The 18,401-nt window shown below is 54.7% G+C and overlaps 2 protein-coding genes across 5 annotated transcripts; both read right to left on the reverse strand.

Moving 5' to 3' along the window:
• Positions 1-1,304: 1,304 nt before the first annotated feature.
• Positions 1,305-7,305, reverse strand: Npdc1 (neural proliferation, differentiation and control 1). Of its 4 annotated transcripts, none has more exons than XM_048426090.3 (10): positions 7,011-7,305; positions 4,112-4,258; positions 3,350-3,397; positions 2,925-3,065; positions 2,669-2,839; positions 2,474-2,540; positions 2,306-2,393; positions 2,141-2,220; positions 1,811-1,907; positions 1,305-1,704 (listed from the first exon to the last, which is right to left on the reverse strand). In XM_048426090.3, exons 1-10 carry the CDS (start codon positions 7,120-7,122, stop codon positions 1,612-1,614), a joined length of 1,044 nt encoding a protein of 347 aa, XP_048282047.1. In that variant the 5' UTR covers positions 7,123-7,305; the 3' UTR covers positions 1,305-1,611. The 4 variants fall into 4 exon arrangements, with proteins under 4 accessions (XP_048282047.1, XP_048282046.1, XP_048282049.1 ...); XM_048426089.3 differs by having other exon boundaries at positions 2,669-2,842; positions 7,011-7,304; XM_048426092.3 differs by lacking the exon at positions 3,350-3,397 and having other exon boundaries at positions 7,011-7,303.
• A 1,622-nt stretch (positions 7,306-8,927) lies between these two features.
• On the reverse strand, positions 8,928-14,405 carry Entpd2 (ectonucleoside triphosphate diphosphohydrolase 2). The gene is made up of 9 exons (XM_048426174.3): positions 14,197-14,405; positions 12,774-12,891; positions 12,128-12,278; positions 11,849-12,008; positions 11,535-11,762; positions 10,762-11,016; positions 10,557-10,676; positions 9,565-9,699; positions 8,928-9,494 (listed from the first exon to the last, which is right to left on the reverse strand). Exons 1-9 carry the CDS (start codon positions 14,311-14,313, stop codon positions 9,291-9,293), a joined length of 1,488 nt encoding a protein of 495 aa, XP_048282131.2. The 5' UTR covers positions 14,314-14,405; the 3' UTR covers positions 8,928-9,290.
• Positions 14,406-18,401: the final 3,996 nt, after the last annotated feature.

Below are 18,401 nucleotides of genomic sequence, written 5' to 3' on the forward strand. Positions count from 1 at the left end.
TCTACCTGCCCGCTGCCTTGCTTCCTGCCATGATGATCATGGACTGAACCTCTGAACTGTAAGCCACCCCAATTAAATGTTTTTCTTTTTAAGAATTGCCATGGTCATGGTGTCTCTTCACAGCACTAGAAACCTAACTAAGCACCAGGGAACACTGGGACCCCTTCTAATAGGTTTTCTTCCTTTCTTCCTCTTTTTTTTTTTTTTTGAGACAGGGTCTCACTATGTAGCCTTGACTGGCCGGGAGCTTGCTACTGAGATCAGGCTGACCTCAAACTCAAGAGCTCTTCCTGCCTCTGCATCCCAAGTGCATGGCCACCATGCCCAGCTCATCCGTCTTCTTGACCAGGGAGGCCATAGAGTCTCCAGAGATTAGACTGTAGCTGGTGCCCATCCTACGGGAAGGAAAGTCAGTGGACAGGGACATGACGTCATGTGGTCAGCAGGATCCTGACCCATCCCTTGGGATGGCACAAGTAGTAGAGAAAAAACTAAAGGAGTCAGGATAATTCACTTAGCTGGGCATGCCATTAATCCCAGCACTAGGGAGGCACAGGCAGGGAGACCTTTGTAAGTTCGAGGCCAGCCTAGTCTACAAAATGAGTTCTAGGACAACCAGGGCTGTTACATAGAGAAACCCTGTCTCAAACAAACAAACAAACAAACAAGCAAACAAGTTACACAACACACACACATGTTCACTCATTCAGTACTAAAAGTATGGCTGCTGTCATAGTCACTAGTCTGGGCAGCTAAGGTTCTAAGCAAACATAACTCCCCTTACCTAAATCCCTGCCTCATATGTCTGGCTGTAGGTACACTGTGTTCCTCGGGTCCGTCTGCCTGGCCTGTCTCCCTCCCCCACCAAAACATTATAGGAGTCCAGGAGCCTGTTCCCTGTAAGAATCCCACAGGCCTATATGCTATTCTCATGACTTTCTGTCCTAGGTAGATAGCAAGCAGGAATGGAGGCACTGGATACCCACAACCAGGCATACGCAAACTGCTCCCTCTCCCGACCCTTTTTATCCCACAGAATGGGTCTTCAGAATCTGGCACCTTTGGACCCCTCTAGCCCTAATTCCTTAACTCTGGGGCAGAAGGGTGGGTAGTAGGGGTAAGTCCCCACTGTGGAGGGTGAGGGTTCGTCCTGTCTTTGATCCTCCTCCAGTCCAAGTCCCTTATAGAGGCACCACCTCTCTCTGGAGGTGCAAGAGAAGATCCCAGGCCCACGCTCAATGTCTATCCACCAAGGCCCCCAGGGAGGTCGTGACTGTGGAGCAATCACACCGTCAGGGAAGCCAGAAGGTTTGAAAAAGACTTTAATTGGCTTTTATCTCCAGAACTTTCTATTCATGCCTGGGCTCTAGGGCTCTGGACTAGTCCCTCAAGTTTGAGGGTTCAGACCAGAGAGAGAATGTGCAAGCAGAAGTTAGGTCTCCCACATAAGGTAGAGTATCTCCCTGGCAAGGGAGCCCAGGGACTGGTGCCTCCCTCCTGCCAAAAGCATGCCGAAGGTCACAATGCTGTTCTTTTCCATGGGGAACACCAGGACTTGCTTCTCCCATCGGTGGGCTGTGGGCTGCAGGCAAGTGGGCATAGGCCAAGGAGTCACTGCAGCGGAGGTGAGGAATGGGGACCGGGCACCGGCGCCGACAGCGAGGAGTGGTCAAACAGTGGGTTGCGCACCTCCATCTCCCCTGTCTGGGAAGACACTGGGTTAAGCACCCGGCAGTAAGGCCTGAGACAGCAAGCAAGATGAGGAGAAGTTCTCATAGATAACCCCCCTCCACACTCCTAGCGCACTCACAGGTGCCAGGCCTGGGCACTCATACACTGTGAAGTCACCATCTTCGTTCTCCTCATCAGAGGAGGCTGACTCCAGTTCCTTTGGAGGTTCCTTATGCCTGGTGGGGGCGAGATAGCTGGGTCCTCTGCACACTCTCCAGGGGACAGGGGTTCAGAGGTGGGTGCTCAATGGACTGTTGCCCTGGGTGGGGGCTGTGGGCTAGGATAAAGGGTTGCAGGGGCAGGGGGGGAGCCAGGAAGTAAGAAGGTGGGGAAGGGCGACCAGGTGAGGTGTGGGTAGAGTGGAAGCACTGGGAAAAAGTGGCTGCCACTTCAGGCCAGGGACGCTCACCGCTCCAGGCACAACATCTGCTGTCTCTGGTGCTGATAGTGATACATCTCAGCGCTGTGCGCCAGCCGCTGATCCCCAGGCTGTGGAAGGGGGCGGAAATGTTAAACAAACACTGGGGCCCACAGGCTAAGAACGCGCCTGATGGGGGAGGAGCTATGTACGCACCGAGATTCGAGGTGACGCAGGTGAAGTGGGCGCCTTGGTTGTGGCAGCATAGTCGGTCTTCTGAGTCAGGCGGATCTCTCGCTGTAGCCTGAAGGGGTTTGGGGTTGAGAGGGGTTGTTAGGGAGCTGAAGGTCAGACCCCACCCACCGGCTGGTGTCAGCGGCTCACCTACACCAGCAGAGGGCTGCCACTGCCAGGGCGGCTGTGCTCGCCAAGCAGAAAGCCAGGATCAGCACTGTGGGAGACAGAGGCATTGTGAGGAGCCACCCGAGGAGGGTCCTTAGTCTGCACCCGGCCCCATCCCCTTTGTGCCTCCTCCTTCACCCACCACATGCCTGTCCCTTGCTGCCAACCTGGACCTACCAAGGGTGAGGCCATTTCCATGCCTGCCCCGGGACTCCAACGGGGACATGTGCACAGGCCCAGAAGATACAGGGGAGCCCAAGGAGGCGTGGGGTGTGGGCAGGGAGGTTCCGTGAGTGGAGGGGAGGCCAGGTTCCAGTCCTTGACCCCACTTTGAGAATCCCTGGGTAGCTGCTGAGAGGCAGGCACATAAAGTCAGCAGGACCTGGCCTTTAGTCAAAGAAGCAGGGTCAGGAAAGCCAGCAAGGGTCCTCACCGGGCTCCAGGAGGTTCTGCGCAGCCTCAGGCCAGGGCTGTGCCGTAAGCTGCGAGTGTTCAGCCTCCTTCTCCTTCAGTGCCAGTTCCTGGGCCAGAGAATCGATCTCTTCTTCCAGTCTAGGCCGGGCCAGGTCCTCCCCTAAGGAATGTGAGGGGCCATCATAGAGAAAGGCCCCAGACCCTTAGACCATACCTGCAGCAAGCAGCCTCCTGAGATGGAGGGACCCATCCAAAGTTTCACCATCCTGGGTTACCATGGTGACAACTGAGGGAGCTTCTTTAAGTCCCGGGGGATGGGGGTAGGGGGTGGAGAGAACGGCTAAGGAAATGTGCAGAGATTCACAAAAGGAATGGAATCCTTTAACCTAGCTAGGGTGCCCGAAGAGCTGGGCAGAACACCGACTGAGACAACACATTTCCTACCTTGCCCAACCCCAGGCACCTTTTCTGCCCAAGAGGAGATAGGAAATCCTGAAGGAACAGAGAGAAGCCAAAGTATACTCAAATACCTAGGTTACTGCCACCATCAGAAAAGAAGGAGCCTATAGGGGTGGGTAGGTTGTCGGGCCCTGATTGGTTCTCACTGTGTATCTCACAGTCCAAAAAGAAGCTGCCACGTGGGACCCCAATCTACAGCAGTCCTCTGGCCTTTTCTCGGTGCCCCTCTTTACTTCCTCCCAGGAAACCTGGCTGGCCACATCCCCAGGACCTCTCAGGTAAAGCCCTCATCATCTGAAGGGGCATTCAAACAGACTCACCGTCTATCTGACAGTCATCACTAGCACAGGGCTGATCCTTCCAAACATGCCATGTGGTGTGTACAGGGTACGTGAGCAAAGGAGGGGGGCAGGTTGCCTAGAGAGTGCTAACGCAGACCCCTGGAACACCCTTCAGCAGACCTATTGTGTTCCAAGCTCTGACGTTCTGACCTCTCCTCCTCCTGAGGTTCGTCTTTACGCTAGGAGGACTCAGCTGCCATGGGACCTCAGCCTAGTTCCAACATGGGGCCAGCACCATCTTGAAAAGCTAAAAGGACTTGTCACTCCTAGGCTGACAAGAGTTCCAGTTCTGGTCTTGGACCTGAGCACTCCACAAAGCTCAGGGGAATGGGCCCACAGCGTAGGGAAGGAGGGTAGGAAAAATACCTCACCCATCCGTGTCCCTGTATTTAATACTCTGGCATACCAGGAGACTGGTGCATCCTGGGCACACACAACCCTCGCTGGTCCTCCTGGAAAGACTGAAGGCATGGTCCACAGGCATGTGCACCTGGTGGGCATCTGGCCCGCCTCTTCAGGGCACAATCCAGGCTTCCAGGACAGGTGGGAGCATCTGAGGAAGAAGCAGAGGAGGCACGGCCTATCACAGCTCGCTTGGCTGGGTCTCAGCGCAACAGCAGCCCTGTTCAGAAACCCTTTCCTTCACAGAGCTGGCCTGGCCTGTCTCCGGTCATTGTTCCAGGCAGACTCTGCCTTCCTGCTGCCAAGTCTCAGAAGCAGGAAGCAAACAGCTCCAAGTCTTATAGGAACTACCCTGTCCCATCCACCCCTCACAGTCCTGCTTCTAGGCCTAAGCCTTACCCTTCAAGGAGAACTGACCCTTCCTGTCCAGTCAGCCTCCAGGGCAGGACTGTATAGTCCTCCAAGGCTGGTTTTAGACCTATGTGTGGCCCAGCGTAAGCCAGGACCTTTTATCCAGGTTGCTACTGAGGACAGAGCAAAGGATGTTGGGTAGCCATTTCTCCTAAACACTGGTGCTTCTCCCTAGCTCCCATCACATAATCCTGTAACCCTAGGGAATAGATTGCCGGGCCACAGAACACAATCACTCTCCCTGCCTAGCCTTCGTCTAAAGCAGAGAGAAGCCACTGGGTTTGGGAGACCTAAGATGGAGCTGGCTAGACACAACGAGGGCATTGAAAGGCCTGCGCTGATCAGCACTAGAGATGCCGGTCTAGATCATAGCTCCTAGTCACATTTCCTGTCTTCCTCATTTGGGGCCCAGAGCATGACGTTCTGCTTATACATGCCAATCAGTACCGTGCTGATGCAGGTAGATAGAGCAGTAACCCTCGTGCCTCAGTTTCTCCTGTGGGGTATATAAGTTCAGTTTCTTCAAAGCTAAGGAATAGTTCCAATCTGGGACCCCGGCCCTTGTCTCTGGAAGTCAGCAAAGCCAAGGAACACCCAGCAGAATCATCGACCTTGACTGGTAAGTATCTCTGGCCAACTGGATCCTTCTTCTCCTTAGCCCAGCCACCACCGCACACTGCAGGCAAAGCCATTAGGGCCCCCTGGGATGTGGAGAACATTCCGCAGCCTTTGGCTTAGTTTCCTTTGCAATGTGACACTCTACATCTCCTGCAAAGAAGTCCCAGCAGCCCTGGTGGCAGGTGGCACACTGAATCCCAGGCCAGGCACCTTCTATCCTCCATAGCTGGGTCAGCAGACTCCAGTAACAGCAATCTGGGCTTGGGGTAGTTAAACATTAAACCTGTACTGGGAGGTTTACATGGACTCCACCCACCAGCTAGGCTCCACGGAGCCAGACAGTCCCTGCCCCTGGTGCTGAGAACTTAGTCAGACCTCTATACTAGAGGTGTGTCGCACAAGGCTGGTTTGGGGCTGCAGGACCTCCCTAGCCCACCGGTCTGTTGTTTAATCTTGGACAGAAAGACCCTCTCTAGCCTGGGTGTGACGAGGAGGTCCCAGAAACAATGGCAACTGGAGAGTAACTAGTGTTCTACCCATTCGGGGTCTGGCCTCTCCTGGTCACTAGATGTGATAAGGGGATGCTTAGATATGGGTCATGCTAGGTCTCTACATCCAGCTACAGTGACCAATGAGCAGAGGCCAGCACCTGCCCAAGAAGGGGTTGAGAGCTGCCCCTGTAGTTCCATTCTATTTTCTTTTCTTTCTTTCTTTTCTTTTCTTTTCTTTTTCTTTTTTTCCTTTTTTGTTTTTTGTTTTTCGAGACAGGTTTTTTCTGTGTTACAGTTCTAGCTATCCTGGAATTTGCTTTTAGACCAGGTTGGCCCTGAACTCACAGAGATTCACCTGCCTCTGCCTCCCGAGTGCTGGGATTAAAGGCGTGCACCACCACCGCCCAGCTAGTCCCATTCCTGAGGCGGCTCCACCTGGGAGGCAGGCAGGTGGCCTGTACTACCTCTGGCAATGCCTGGTCTGGCCCTCACGCTCCCCAAGAGTCTCTTCCAGTCAGGCCAACCTTCAGTCCAGGGTTGCTTGCCCAGTAAGAGGCCTGCCCAGCTCTTGAAGGCCCCACATTCAGAACAATCTCGTTAGAGTCCCAGTTGTGCCACATACCAGTCACCTCTCTGTGCCTCAGTTTCCTCATCTGTAAGCTGGGTTCAAAGCACCTCCCCTTCAGAGCTCCAGAACTGAACAAGTATATGAGCGCCCTCTCCCACTTCGCCCCCTTCAGGGAAATACGATTTGGATCCTGTAGCTTCAGGACCCATCTGGCAAGAGTGATTTCCCAGACTGGGCTCTTTTGAGGGGTAAACACACAGACCTCAGTCCAGAAGACAGGGTGGCACGTACCCTTCAGGGCAGGGAATGGTGGCAGCTTGACTGCACTAAGTTAGAACAAGACCCTAGTGGGCCTGGAACTCTTAGACTCTGCCATGGGATCCCCCAGATAAGGCTGACAGCAGCAAGGCCCACAGACACCGGGAACAACCCTAGCATTTGGAAAAACCAGAGACACAGAAACAAAGACATAGGATCCCCTCTGAGGGACACCGAGAACCAGATGGCTGCAGACGCCCAGAAAGGCATCCGGAGACACACGCCGAATAGGCTCAGGGACCCAGAGACAAAGACCAGAAGCTCGTGAAATCTACATTCGCCTCCAGGGACCTGAGACGAAGACTCATCCAGCCTGGCCTTCAACGGGCCTGACCTGTTTACCCAATCCAGTCCCAGCGGACCGGGCCTGCCTGAGGGCCCGGGTGAGGCCAGGGCGGTGGCAGGGAGGACGAGGGTGGCGCCGGGTGGTAGGATTCCCCGCCCGGCGATCCCAGCTCCGGAGCGCCCCGCAGCCTACGCCCAGAGCGATAGCTCACCCGGGCGGCGGGCGGTGGCACCTTTCAGGGCCGCTCCGAGGATGAGGCCGGAGAGCAGCAGCCGCAGTAGCCGCAGGTGCCGCGAGGAAGGCGGAGGAATCGGCGTCGCCATGCTTCAGTACCACCAGGGCAGCATGGCACCCCTTGGCCCGGGGCTCAATACCGGCTCCGGGAACCGTGACTGGAGAAGCCGGGAAGCGGGAGGGGGCGGAAGAGGAAAAGAAGAGGAGGCGGCGCTGACGCTGCGGCAAAGGATCCGGGATGGGATGGAGGCTCGGCGGTCAGAGAAACGTGTAGGGAGTGCGCCTGCGCGCTCCACCTGCGGGGGCGGGACATCTCCAGACTGAGCCCCCTCCCTCTGCGTCCTGTTGGGGGGTCCCCTTTCTACAGGCGACTAAGTGTCTCGGGCCCTCCCGCCTTTACGGCATGATGCCTCCTTATTACCCAGAAATGTGGTTTGGGATTGACCAGGAGTGCGCAATCCAGGATGCGTACCTTTCTCTTAGTGGTCCGACTGCCAAACCCTAGCCGCCCACTCTTTCAGAGCGGAAGACCTTGTACTAGGGGAACACAAGCTTTGGCTGTCCTGGAACTTGCTATGTAGACCAGGCTGACTGTTGCAGGTTTGCAAAATGTATTAAACAAATGATAAACAGGTGCATAGAGTCGCACAGGTGCACTCAGAGCCGCCTCCGGGCTTTCTAATCCACGAAGTAAAGCAAACACAGCAGGCTCACTAGATCGCTTCTGACGCCAGCCAGACTTGTTTCCGAGTGACTCCACCAGAGGGCAAAAGTAAATTTGACGTCGCTGCTGACAGGCGTCTGGGAGCTGTCCAAGGTGGTCACTGTCCCAGGTAATGGCTTTTGTTTTCCTTGAGTCGCACAACGTGGAGCATCCACAGTGTCTCGTATTTACTCTTCAGTTACAATCGCCTGAGAACACACCCCATCCCATCCAGAGACCGCTCCCCGACGAAGTCAAGAAAGCAAGGTTGAAGCTAAGTGTGGTGGCGGACTCCTTTAATCCCACCATTCAAGAGGCAGAAATAGGGAGCTATCTGTGAGTTTGAGACCAGCTTGCTCTACCTATCAAGTTCCAGGACAGCCAGGGTTACATAGTGAGACCCTGTCTTAAAAATGTAAAACAGAAGAAAAAAAATCTTGCGGGGCACTGGTGGCGCACACCTTTAATTTCAGCACACGGAACGCAGAGGCAGGCAGATCTCTGAGTTCAAAGTCAGCCTAGTCTGCAGAGCAGCTCCAGGACAGTCAAAGGTACACAGAGAAACCCTGTCTCGAAAAGCAAAGCAAAACAAAACAACAAAACCACAAAACAAAGAAAAGAGCAAGGTTCAGTTCCCCAGCCCTGCGGTTCTTTCACTCCCTCGGGTTCATGGTGTCAGAGTGGAGACTTGCTCCGGCAGGTTAACAAAATGTATCAAACAACGGCGCCGTGTGTGCGCATGCGTGTGCACCCCCAACCAGCCCTAAAACACCGAGAGAACAGAAATTGTGTCTGAACTCATTTCCCATAAAAGGGGTAGAGGAGAATTACATACCCAGGCCATTCTTTTCTGCCCGGAGGACACAGAAGCTAAGTGTGGAATGAAGGGCTGCTGACACTTCGGGAGCCTCTGCAGTCGGGGGGGAAACACCTCGGGGTGCATCCTCAATTCCTACCTATCATCAAGGGGGACCTGAGGTTTGTTAGGGTTCTGTCAATCAGAGAAGAATCAGATTCGAGGACAACCCAGACCAGTGTAAAGGAGTTCCTTCGTTGCCTCAGAGCTGGTTCAGAAAGGAAGGAAGCAAGAAAAGACAGTATCTTGGAACCAGGGCTAGAGCGGAACAACCGACAGCTGGAAGGAGGAACAGCAGAAGGATGCCCCACCCCACCCTATGAACACTTCACTGCTCTAGGAAAAATCGTTTATTACAAATTTTTTTTACAAGTAGGCATTGAAAGGACTCCTAGCCTGTAGTCGGCTCTGGTGGTTGCCTATCTAAAGGTCCAGAGTACGCACAGGAAATTCCCAGGACCGTGAAGATCAGAACAAATGTCCCTCTCTGAGCGGACCTCACCCTGAGTCACAGACTGAGAGACTTGACACCCCAGGGAGAGAGTGGGCAGGAAATACTTGAGAACTGCCGGCTGAAGAAAACTGCAGGGGCCTACTACCAAGGCTTCCCCATGAATGTAGATATAGGGATGTCGATCCGCAGGCTGACTCAGGGTCAGGGATGCCCTGGGGAGTTGGGAGCAGCTCCCAGTGCACCCCTAGAGGGCGCCTGGAGACTTGGCCGAGCGCACCTGGCGCAGAAGCAGGACCAGCGCCGCCAAGAGCAGGACGGCGAAGAGCAGGAGGAGAGCGACCCAGGAATTGAAGTGAGTTCCTTTACGTAGTCTCGGAAGGTCAGCGGGAATCAGGTTGGTCAAATTCAGCATGTAGCCCAGCGCCCAGCCAACAGCCGTGTCTGCGGCCTAAGAGGGGGCGTGGCGTCAGCTTCCAAGAGACCGCGCCCCGAATCCTCCGGCCCCACCCATCACCCACCTTCTTTTGGAAGACCACGCCGCTGAAGGAGCGCTCGTCGAAGCCATAGCCGCGGCTTAGTAGCTGTTGTATGAACATGGCTCCGGCGCAGTAGTCAGCCAGGCGGGCCTGCTGCCTTGGCACTCGAGCCTGAAGCTAAGAAGAGAGCAAGACATCGTTAGATTAAGAACCACGAGGAGCAATGGCCCACGGGGTGCGGCGCCCTCCCTACAGCTCAGGCTAAGAGAGGCCTATGGCCGGAAATACACAGAAAGACCTAGTCCAAAACGCCCTTCCCAGACAGATGCTCCTCTGGGAGAAACCACATGACTGCTGGAAGGCCTTGTGTCCTCCTTCCAACAGCCAGATGGAGAGGACAGCAAGGATAGCCACTAGGAAACACACCCTTGCTTCATAATCAAAGGAACAGACGGCCAGCCTCGAATGCTGCTCTCTGACGGCTTGGTCCCACTTTTCTGAGACCGTCAAGGGTGCCTAAGACAAGGAGAACTTGTTTCTCCGGAGATTTAGAACCCACTTCACACTCCAGCTATCCAGACTTCTCTATTCTTCCTTACCTGGAGCTAGTATTCAGGCAGTGGCCAGAACCAGAAATCTAGTGGCATCTTCAACTCCTCTGGGGCATACCCCAGGCCCTGCTGAGTCTCTCCTGAGTGTTCTTTTCCAGCTGGTGAGACATGCTGTTCCACACTCTCTCCCAGACACCTGCCTGTCTGTCTCAGCCTACTTTGAATTCTCTGTTGCCACGGAGCCTTTGCAATACCTGTCCCCAAAAGACCTGCTCTCTAGACTTTGGCTGCAAGCTCAGGCCTTAAGGGGACCACTACATTTTAAGCTTGCCCAGCCCCAGGTCCCCCCACATTAGCCTGGCCCTTTCTGAAGTCTGTCTATGGCAGTCAGCATTCTGAAATGACTGGGTCTCTTTCTGGGTACAGCAAATGAATGGCCAAGCCTCCTGCCCAGCCATGGAAGCTATGGGGAACAGATCTCACCTCAGCCCAGGTCTGGTTACAGACGGTCTCCGCGGCTGCCTCCAGCTGCTGCAGGGTGCCCACAGGCAGCCCCATCGCCGTCCTGAGGAAGTCCACGGTGTAGTAGAATGCAGAAAAGGCCTGTGGGAGGAAGAGTTGTACAGTCCACCACAAGACCCCAGATGCTTAGTGCCCCCTGCCCCCACACCCATCTACCCAGACTCACTATGAAGTTCCCCGTCACAGGCGGCTGGAAGACCCCATTGAAGGAACACCGGGAAAAGGAGCAGGAGGAGACGTTGAAGAGCCCAGAGACTAGGTCACGGCAGAGGGCGGGGCTGCTGGTCCCCGAAAGGCTGATAAGGGCGCTGCTGTTGAATACGTGAGGACGCAGGTCCATGGTGCATGGTGACCGGTAGACATCCCGGAGCAGCACTTGGGTAGAATAGCCCTTCGGCCAGCAGGGGTGGAAGTGATGGATCTGGGGAGTTAACCAGAGCACAGATAGACTTTCCCACTCTGGCTGCTGCTCCCCCCCCCCCGCCAGAGAAGTCACATGATGAGCTGCCCACAGAGCCAATGTGGGCGACTCCCCTGATGTGTTCATGAACAATCATGGCTAACTCTTATCTGCCTGAAGAAACAGTAAACACTTCGGCCAGGTATTCAAGGTTCTGTGAGGTGACGCTTGGCTCTCCTTACTCTAGACCTCTATTCCTGACCCTTTATCCTATTGAGTTCCTCCCCACCCGTCTTTAAGCTGAGGCACACCCAGCTGGAGAAGCCCTGGTCAGGCGATCTGGTGGTTGCGGCTGAAGGCGGACACCATCATGGAGGTCTGACCCACTGTGGACATCCATGTAAAAAGAGGCCTCTTTTACAGTCCCTGCGGTCAGTATGAGCTGCTTCCCTGGCTCTGCTCTGTTGCCTCGGGTTCCTTCTGCTTCCCTTCCTCAAGGAGGCATTAGTGTGGTATGGTGGCTGAGGTTGGAAAGGCACCTTGAGGGCACTGGCCAGCAGCCTCTGGAGAACCTGGTCTCGGCCGTAGCAAAGGAAGCTGTGTGTGTAGACTCGGTAGTGTTGGCCATAGAGCCGCAGATGGACCTCACTGTCTGGATCTTCAGGTGGGCTGGTCGTCTCAAAGGTGATCTGTGTTGAGGCACCCCCAAGGTCCATGGCCCCCAGCGTTCCCTTCCTTGGCCGGATCCACCGGCCCACCCAGCCATACTGTGGGAAGGCAGAGATCAGGATAAGAGAGTGGGCAGGCAAAGCCCACCGGACCCCGGGCCCTTTGGGCCAGCTGCAGGGCCCACCTTGATGAAGTTCTCCAGCAGGTAGTTGGCAGTCACCCAGCCAAACACCCCTTCATCCTGTCCCGAGAGGATTCGAGCACCGCGGAAGTCAAAGGGGTACCGTGTAAGTGTCTGTGTCACTGCCTCAAGCACCCTGGCTGTGGCCTCTGGGCTGGTCAGGCTGTGGAATGGGGAGGACTCTGATGGAACTCATCCCCAGACGCCCTTGCCCAGGGAGGGGAGTTCTTCTCTGTCGAAGGGCTGTGAAGGCCCCTGGGCCCAGTCGGTGTAAAGACTCACTTGAGTAGACGCATGCCTGCCGTTGCTCCCAGGTAGAGCGGTGTGCCGGCATGTCTGTCTTTGGGCACATCCCGAAGCGCCTGTTCAAGACATTCAACCAGACTCTGGCCCGCCCTGGAAGGGTCATTTGCATAGCTGGAGATGCCCCCACCTAGAGGGAGCAAGGAATTGGGTCCAGGTTGGGTGGACAGTTTCCAGGTGAGACATAGGCTTTTTAGATGGGGCTGCCCAGACATACCCTCCCAGCTTAATCCCAAAGATACCCAATTGGAGACAAAGGGTCCAGGTGCCACCCAGAGTCTCTGAAGCTGCCGCCTGCCTGGCGGGTGTGGGCACAGGTGACAGGAGAAAGACTCGGGCATTGTTAGCCTAGCCAACCTCCAAAGAAACTAGCCTGGGTACACCCTTAGATCCTTAGAGCCCCACCTACCTTGTCTATAGAGTAGAGACCCATCTTGGGCCATTAAACCCCGAGGCTTCTGCCTGCTCCCCAGGATTTCTGTTCCAGAACATAAAGTACCCACAGCCGCTCCCAGGTCCAGAGAACCCAGCCTCTCTTTTTGAACTCCTGCCTCAAGTGAGCCGCACCTAGCAACAGGTAGAGGGGAATGACCGCCTGGGCCTGGGCCGCTAAGACCACGCTCACCTTGAACATCACAGGAGCTGTGCTGGCCCACGATGCCTGTGTCATTCTCTTTGTCTGCTGGCCACTTGTAGACAAACATGGATGTGTGTGAAGAGCCAGCATCCAGGACGATGCCGTACTGTGGGTGGGAGTGGCAAGTCAGCCTGAGGGACGGAGGGCTTCCATCCCTTTAGCTTTCCGGTTCTCTGGCCCCACCAGTTTTGTATCGAGGTTCATTTGACCCTCAGAGACAGTCAGAGGCGTTCACACTGACACAGCTTGGCTGGAAGGAGACTGACCAGGAGTTCCTGGGGTGGCACCCCCCCCACCAACTGCCTAAGGATGGCACTGCCAGGACCAGAAAGTAGACTTCCTGACCAGGGCAGCTGGAACTCTGCCTTGGGGACACAAGGTCCTCAATTAAAGGGGACCAAACCCAAGGGCTACTCTTCCTTCTTTCCCTACTCTACCGGTGCCTGTAAGGACCTTAGCCTAACTTGAGGATGTGAAGTAAGGGCCACTGGGAAAGAATGTGGCTGAAGCTGAGTATATGTCTCCAATCTATGGTCCTTCCCGAACCTCAAAGTCAGGGAGAGGCTGGCTTTGCAGAGCGGTGGATGGGCCTTCTTTGTAGCGTAACCTGCTCCAGCTGAGGGAGCCTGGCTGGACACCAGCCTTGGGCATGTGCCCGTTCTAGCTTGAGAAAGGGCTGCTCCAGTCCTCCCGCACAACAGGGAACTCCTCCAGAGCCAGTCAGATACAGTGATCCAACTCCCACACCCCACAGCCCATCCTGCATAGCTGGAAAGCTCTTTCCCTTCCATCCTAGGTCCCTGGAGTTAGGATATCCACTCTCCACACAAACTCAGCACAAGAGCAACAAAAAGTTAAGGTGCCAGCTTCTAGCCTGAGGCGGTTGAGGGTTGGTGACCCCTTTAGAACCAGCAAGCTTTCTTCAAGTGTCTCTGTTCAGACATTGGTCTGAGAGGGGTTAGAAGTCCCTAGTGTGTGTTGTTCCCTATCTGGAACTGAATCTAGAACCAATGGCTTTCTATAACGGCGCGCTCTGGGTGCTGCCCGGATATCACGCTGGACTAAGGGCGGGGGTTCTTGCCACAGCTAAGGGAGATGGGAACCGCATGAAAGGAGCGGGAAGACAGCGCCTCCGCCGCGCTGGCAGCTCCGTCGCGAAGACGCAGCAGAATTCCCACGAACTTGGCCTCCAGTGCCGTGGAGCTCCGGAAGCGTCGCTGTCACCCCGCGGATTCAGTAAAACCAAGCGCGGAACCTAGGACCCGGCCGGAGGCACAGCGCGGGTTGGTCCCGCGCTTACGCGGGAGCCCCGGGCGTTCCTGCGCGCTCCTAAATTCCCCGATAGCTCCCCACCCGCCCCCCAGCCCCAGCCAGCTGCTTCCCAGACCAGTGCCACGGTGGGCGCATGCACCTTGAGAGCAGGCGGCTCCCGGACGTCTTGGGTAGGAACGCACAGCAGCAGCAGGCCGGCGAGACCCACCGCAGCCAGCAGCAGGGGTGGTAACAGTGACAGCAACTTTCCGGCCATGGGAGCGCGCAGGAGAACACAGCGGGGACCCCGGACAGCGGGCAGCGTGGAGGCCTGGGTGGCCCGGGCCCCAGAGTTAGGCGCCGGGGCAGGGCTGGAGTAGGCCCCGCCCACATCAAGGCCCACCCACCGTGGGACCCGCCCAAAGTTCGCCCAGCCCTTTCCAAAGGCACAGGTGACTGAAGCGGTGTGGGTGACTCAACCGCACCACCCCTTCTCTCAAGCTCTTGTCTATATTTCCCCACAGCTATCACCCACGGTCCTCCTTCTTGTCTGTCTAGCAAAGAGAGTGCCCAGCTCTGTCCTGGGGCGTCGTGAGGGAAGGACACCTGGTCCTGGGGAGTACCTGGGCTGGTTCCTACGCAGCCTTGCTTGGAGAGTGCTGCTCCTCGGAGTCAAATTTGACCCTGGCATGCGGAAAGGCAAGCCAAACCTCTTTGCAGAGAGAACTAAGTTCCAACTACTAGGTCTTGGCTGGAGGCTCAGAAGGGCCCAGGGCTCAGCATCTGCTTAAGGAGTAGGTACAAGGAGCAGTGACAGCCGACTCCCAGGGTTAATTGAGCACCAAGTGGCTCTGAACTGGAAAGAGTGGAATGATCAGCCATCTCACAAGCCCAAAAGGGAAAGTGAGGGCAGATGGGGGCCTCCGTCTCTGAACGTTATCTTGGGGGCTTGACCAGCCCTCTTTGCCTGGGAGAGAGGCTCAGACACCTGAGGAGGCTACAAGGCAAAGAAGGATCAGTGTCCCAAAGAATGCTTGGGTGCTGGTCTGCAAGGAGTTCCTGGACACTGGCTGGGGGCTGGGAAAGCTAGCTCTGACCTAACCCTACCCCTCCCGTTGACCCAGAGCTTCCTGGCCAGGGGCCATGCCACTTCATGCCCTTACAAGATGGGAATTCCAGCAACACAAAGAATCCCATCCATGGGGCAGCAGGGAGCCATGTGGTGAGACCACCAGCAAACAGGGGCTGCCGGAGCTAAAGAGTGGCCTTTGCTGCAGGCATGGGGCAATGCCTTGGCCGCAGAACAGACAAGGACAATAGGGCTGGGATTGCTGCCCTGGCTGAGGGTCTGGTGTTTCAGGCCCAGCAAAGGCCTCTTTCTTCCAGCTCAGGACCCCAGAGGGGAGGAACCCAGGAGGTGGCTGGATCTCTTCAAAGCCCAGTTTGTGGGGATCCAGAGGGAATCTCTGGGTGTGGCCAGCACTGGGCACCAGGCTCCAGTTTCCTGCTAGCTCCCCATCCCACATTCCCCCCAAGTTCTTTTTTTTTCCCAGCTCTGAAAGGCCAGAGGAGGCAGAGGCACCAAAGGACAGGAAAGGGGGGGGGCAGCACATGAAAAGGCTATGGCCATGGGGAGCTACCAGTCTGCCAGCACCTCCTCTTCCAAGCCAAACAGGGCTTCCTAATGGGCAAGTGAGGACCTGAAAGGAGGAGACAGACAGAGATGGGGCAAGGCTTCTGGCTCCTGGGGAGACACTCATGGTCAAGTACCCAGATTAGCCTGCCAAGAAGGGTGGGAGGGCCCGGAGTTGGGAACAGGACAAAGACAGAAACTGGCCAGTGCTAAAGAAGGGGCAATGGCTCCAGGCCCTGGGCGGGGTAGGCCCCAGATGTGCTGTGTGTGGCTTGGCTCAGGCTCAAGGAGAGGAATGTGGAGGCTTAGAGTCAGAGCCTCCTTTGCTCACTCCCCAAACTCCCGAACTCCCGAACTCCGCTTGGGGCTTCCCGTGGGACCTGATGAGACCTCAGCTGCTGCTGCCTCAGGGTTTCTCAGCTCATTCAAAAGCTGAAATACCTTCAGTGGAAAAGCTCCTCCACAAGGCTTCCTCCCGCCCTTCCTCCCGCCCTTCCTTCCTTCCTCCTCTTCCTCCTGCTTCTCCGTCTTTTAAAATTTACTTTAGAGAGCTAGGTTATGGATCAAGGGTTAATGGCATACACTACTTTTGCAGAGGATCCAAGTTCAGTTCCCAGCACACATGTTAGGTGGCTCACAACCTCCTGTAACTCTAGATGTCTTTGTCTTGGGCACCTGCATGCTTGTGCAAACACACACACACACACACACACACACACACACACACACAAATTTAAAACAGTAATTAAATCAGTAGAATAAGGGTTTCTCCTACTGCCAGGCAGCGGTAGTGCACACCTTTAATCCCAGAACTTGGGAGGCAGAGGTAGGTGAATCTGTGAATCTGAGGACAGCCTGGTCTATAGAGCAAGTTCAAGGACAGACAGGGCTACATAGAGAAACCCTATCTCAAGAAAAAAAGAAAAGAAAAGAAAAAGAAAAAATAAATTTCCCCTACTGTCTTTATTTAATTATGTGTATAGATATTTTGCCTGTTTATATATCTGTGCACCATATGCACACCTGATGCCCACGAAGGTCAGAAGAGAGCATCGGGTTCCCTGGACCTGGAGACACACAGTTGTCAGAGCTGTGCGGGTGCTGGGAATGAAGTCTGGGTCCTCTGGGAGGGCAACCAGGGCTCTTAACCATCTCGCCAGCTTCCCTAAAATAAATCCACTTTGGAAATAACTATTATGTCTATGAGTGTTAGCATGGATATATGTGTGGGCACAGAAATCTCGTAGAACTACAGTTAGAGAATGTTGTGAGCTTCCGTTTGGGTGCCGGGAAGTGAATCTGAGCCCTCTGCAAGCGTTCTTAACCATTGAGACATCTTTCCAGTACCCTCTCCCCCATTAAGAATTTTTTTGGTGTGGATGCATATGTATGGGTGGGGTGTATATTTATGTGTGGGGAAATGTGTGTGCACTCATTAGTCTAGACTGCTTGGCCAACAGGCCCCAGGTGGAGCTGCCCTCTGCCTCCTCAGGGCTGGGAATACGAGCACCGACCACAGCGGCTTTAGCTTTGTTGATATTGTTTTGTTGTTTGTTTTGTTTTGTTCTGTAAGAGCTGGAGCTCAAACACAGGCTCTCCTCCTTCTGGGAAGCACTGCACAGAATGGGCTACCTCCCTAGCCCAAGGGCCTCTTTCCTTTATGAATTCATTCAGTCATTCAACACACACTTACTGGGTCCAAGAACAAGCCAAAGACAGATTGTAGGTACACACAGTGAGCCAAGCATGCTCTTGAACTGTGTGTGTGTGTGTGTGTGTGTGCGTGTGTGTGTATAAGGGGGATATATTCAACTGTCCTGAAGAGAGCAGACTTCACAAAGGCTCAGGGGGAAGGAGAGTAGGGCTGCCTTGTGAAATGTACCCACTCTGTAACTGGGTAGGTAGAGTTCAGGGTCAGCTGGTAAGAATAACCAAGTGGGAACTTGTGTGGAAGCACACACATATTAGACACCTCCAGCCCCAGGGGCCCTGTGCAGAGTGTCCTCCCCCATGACAGGAACACACTGTCTTGAATCAGATGTTGACCTGCCCCTCGCTTTTCTTCTTTGCTATATACCTATCTTTAAATAATGTATTGTTTTTCTGGTTTTCAGTTTGAAAGGTTTACTTTATCATTTGTAAGTACATGTATTGCGTGGGTATGTGCGTGTGAGTGATGTTCCTGGGAAGCCATATGTGTCCTGGGAAGCCAGAGGCATTGGATCCCCCAGGAGCTGACGTCACAGGTAGTTCCCTGACATGGATGCTCTTAACTGCTGAGCCATCGCCCAGGCCCTATTTTCAATTTTATATTGACATTTGTCTTAGGATTTCTGATGCTGAAAGGAAACATGACCAAAAGCAAGTTGGGGAGAAAAGGGTTTTTTGGCTTATGCTTCCACACTGGAGTTCATCACTGAAGGAAGTCTGGATAGGAACTCAAACAGGACAGGACCCGGGAGACAGAGCTGTTGTAGAGGCCATGGAGGAGTGCTGCTTCTTGGCTTGTTCTTTATGGCTTGCTCAGCCTGTTTTCCCATAGAACTCAAGACCACCAGCTTGTCCAGGAGATCCCCAGCCACAGTGGGATGAGCCCTCCCTCTCTCGATTACTAATTCAGAAAATGCCCTGCAGGTCGCCTGCCTACGGCTCCCTCCTCTCACACGAGTCTAGCTTGTGTTAAATCGACATAAAACTGAACAGTGCAGGACCGTTTTGAAGAGGGCTGCCTT

This window comes from Myodes glareolus, chromosome 21 (assembly GCF_982192425.1).
Source record: "Myodes glareolus chromosome 21, mMyoGla1.1, whole genome shotgun sequence".
NCBI classification, from domain to species: Eukaryota; Metazoa; Chordata; class Mammalia; order Rodentia; family Cricetidae; genus Myodes; species Myodes glareolus.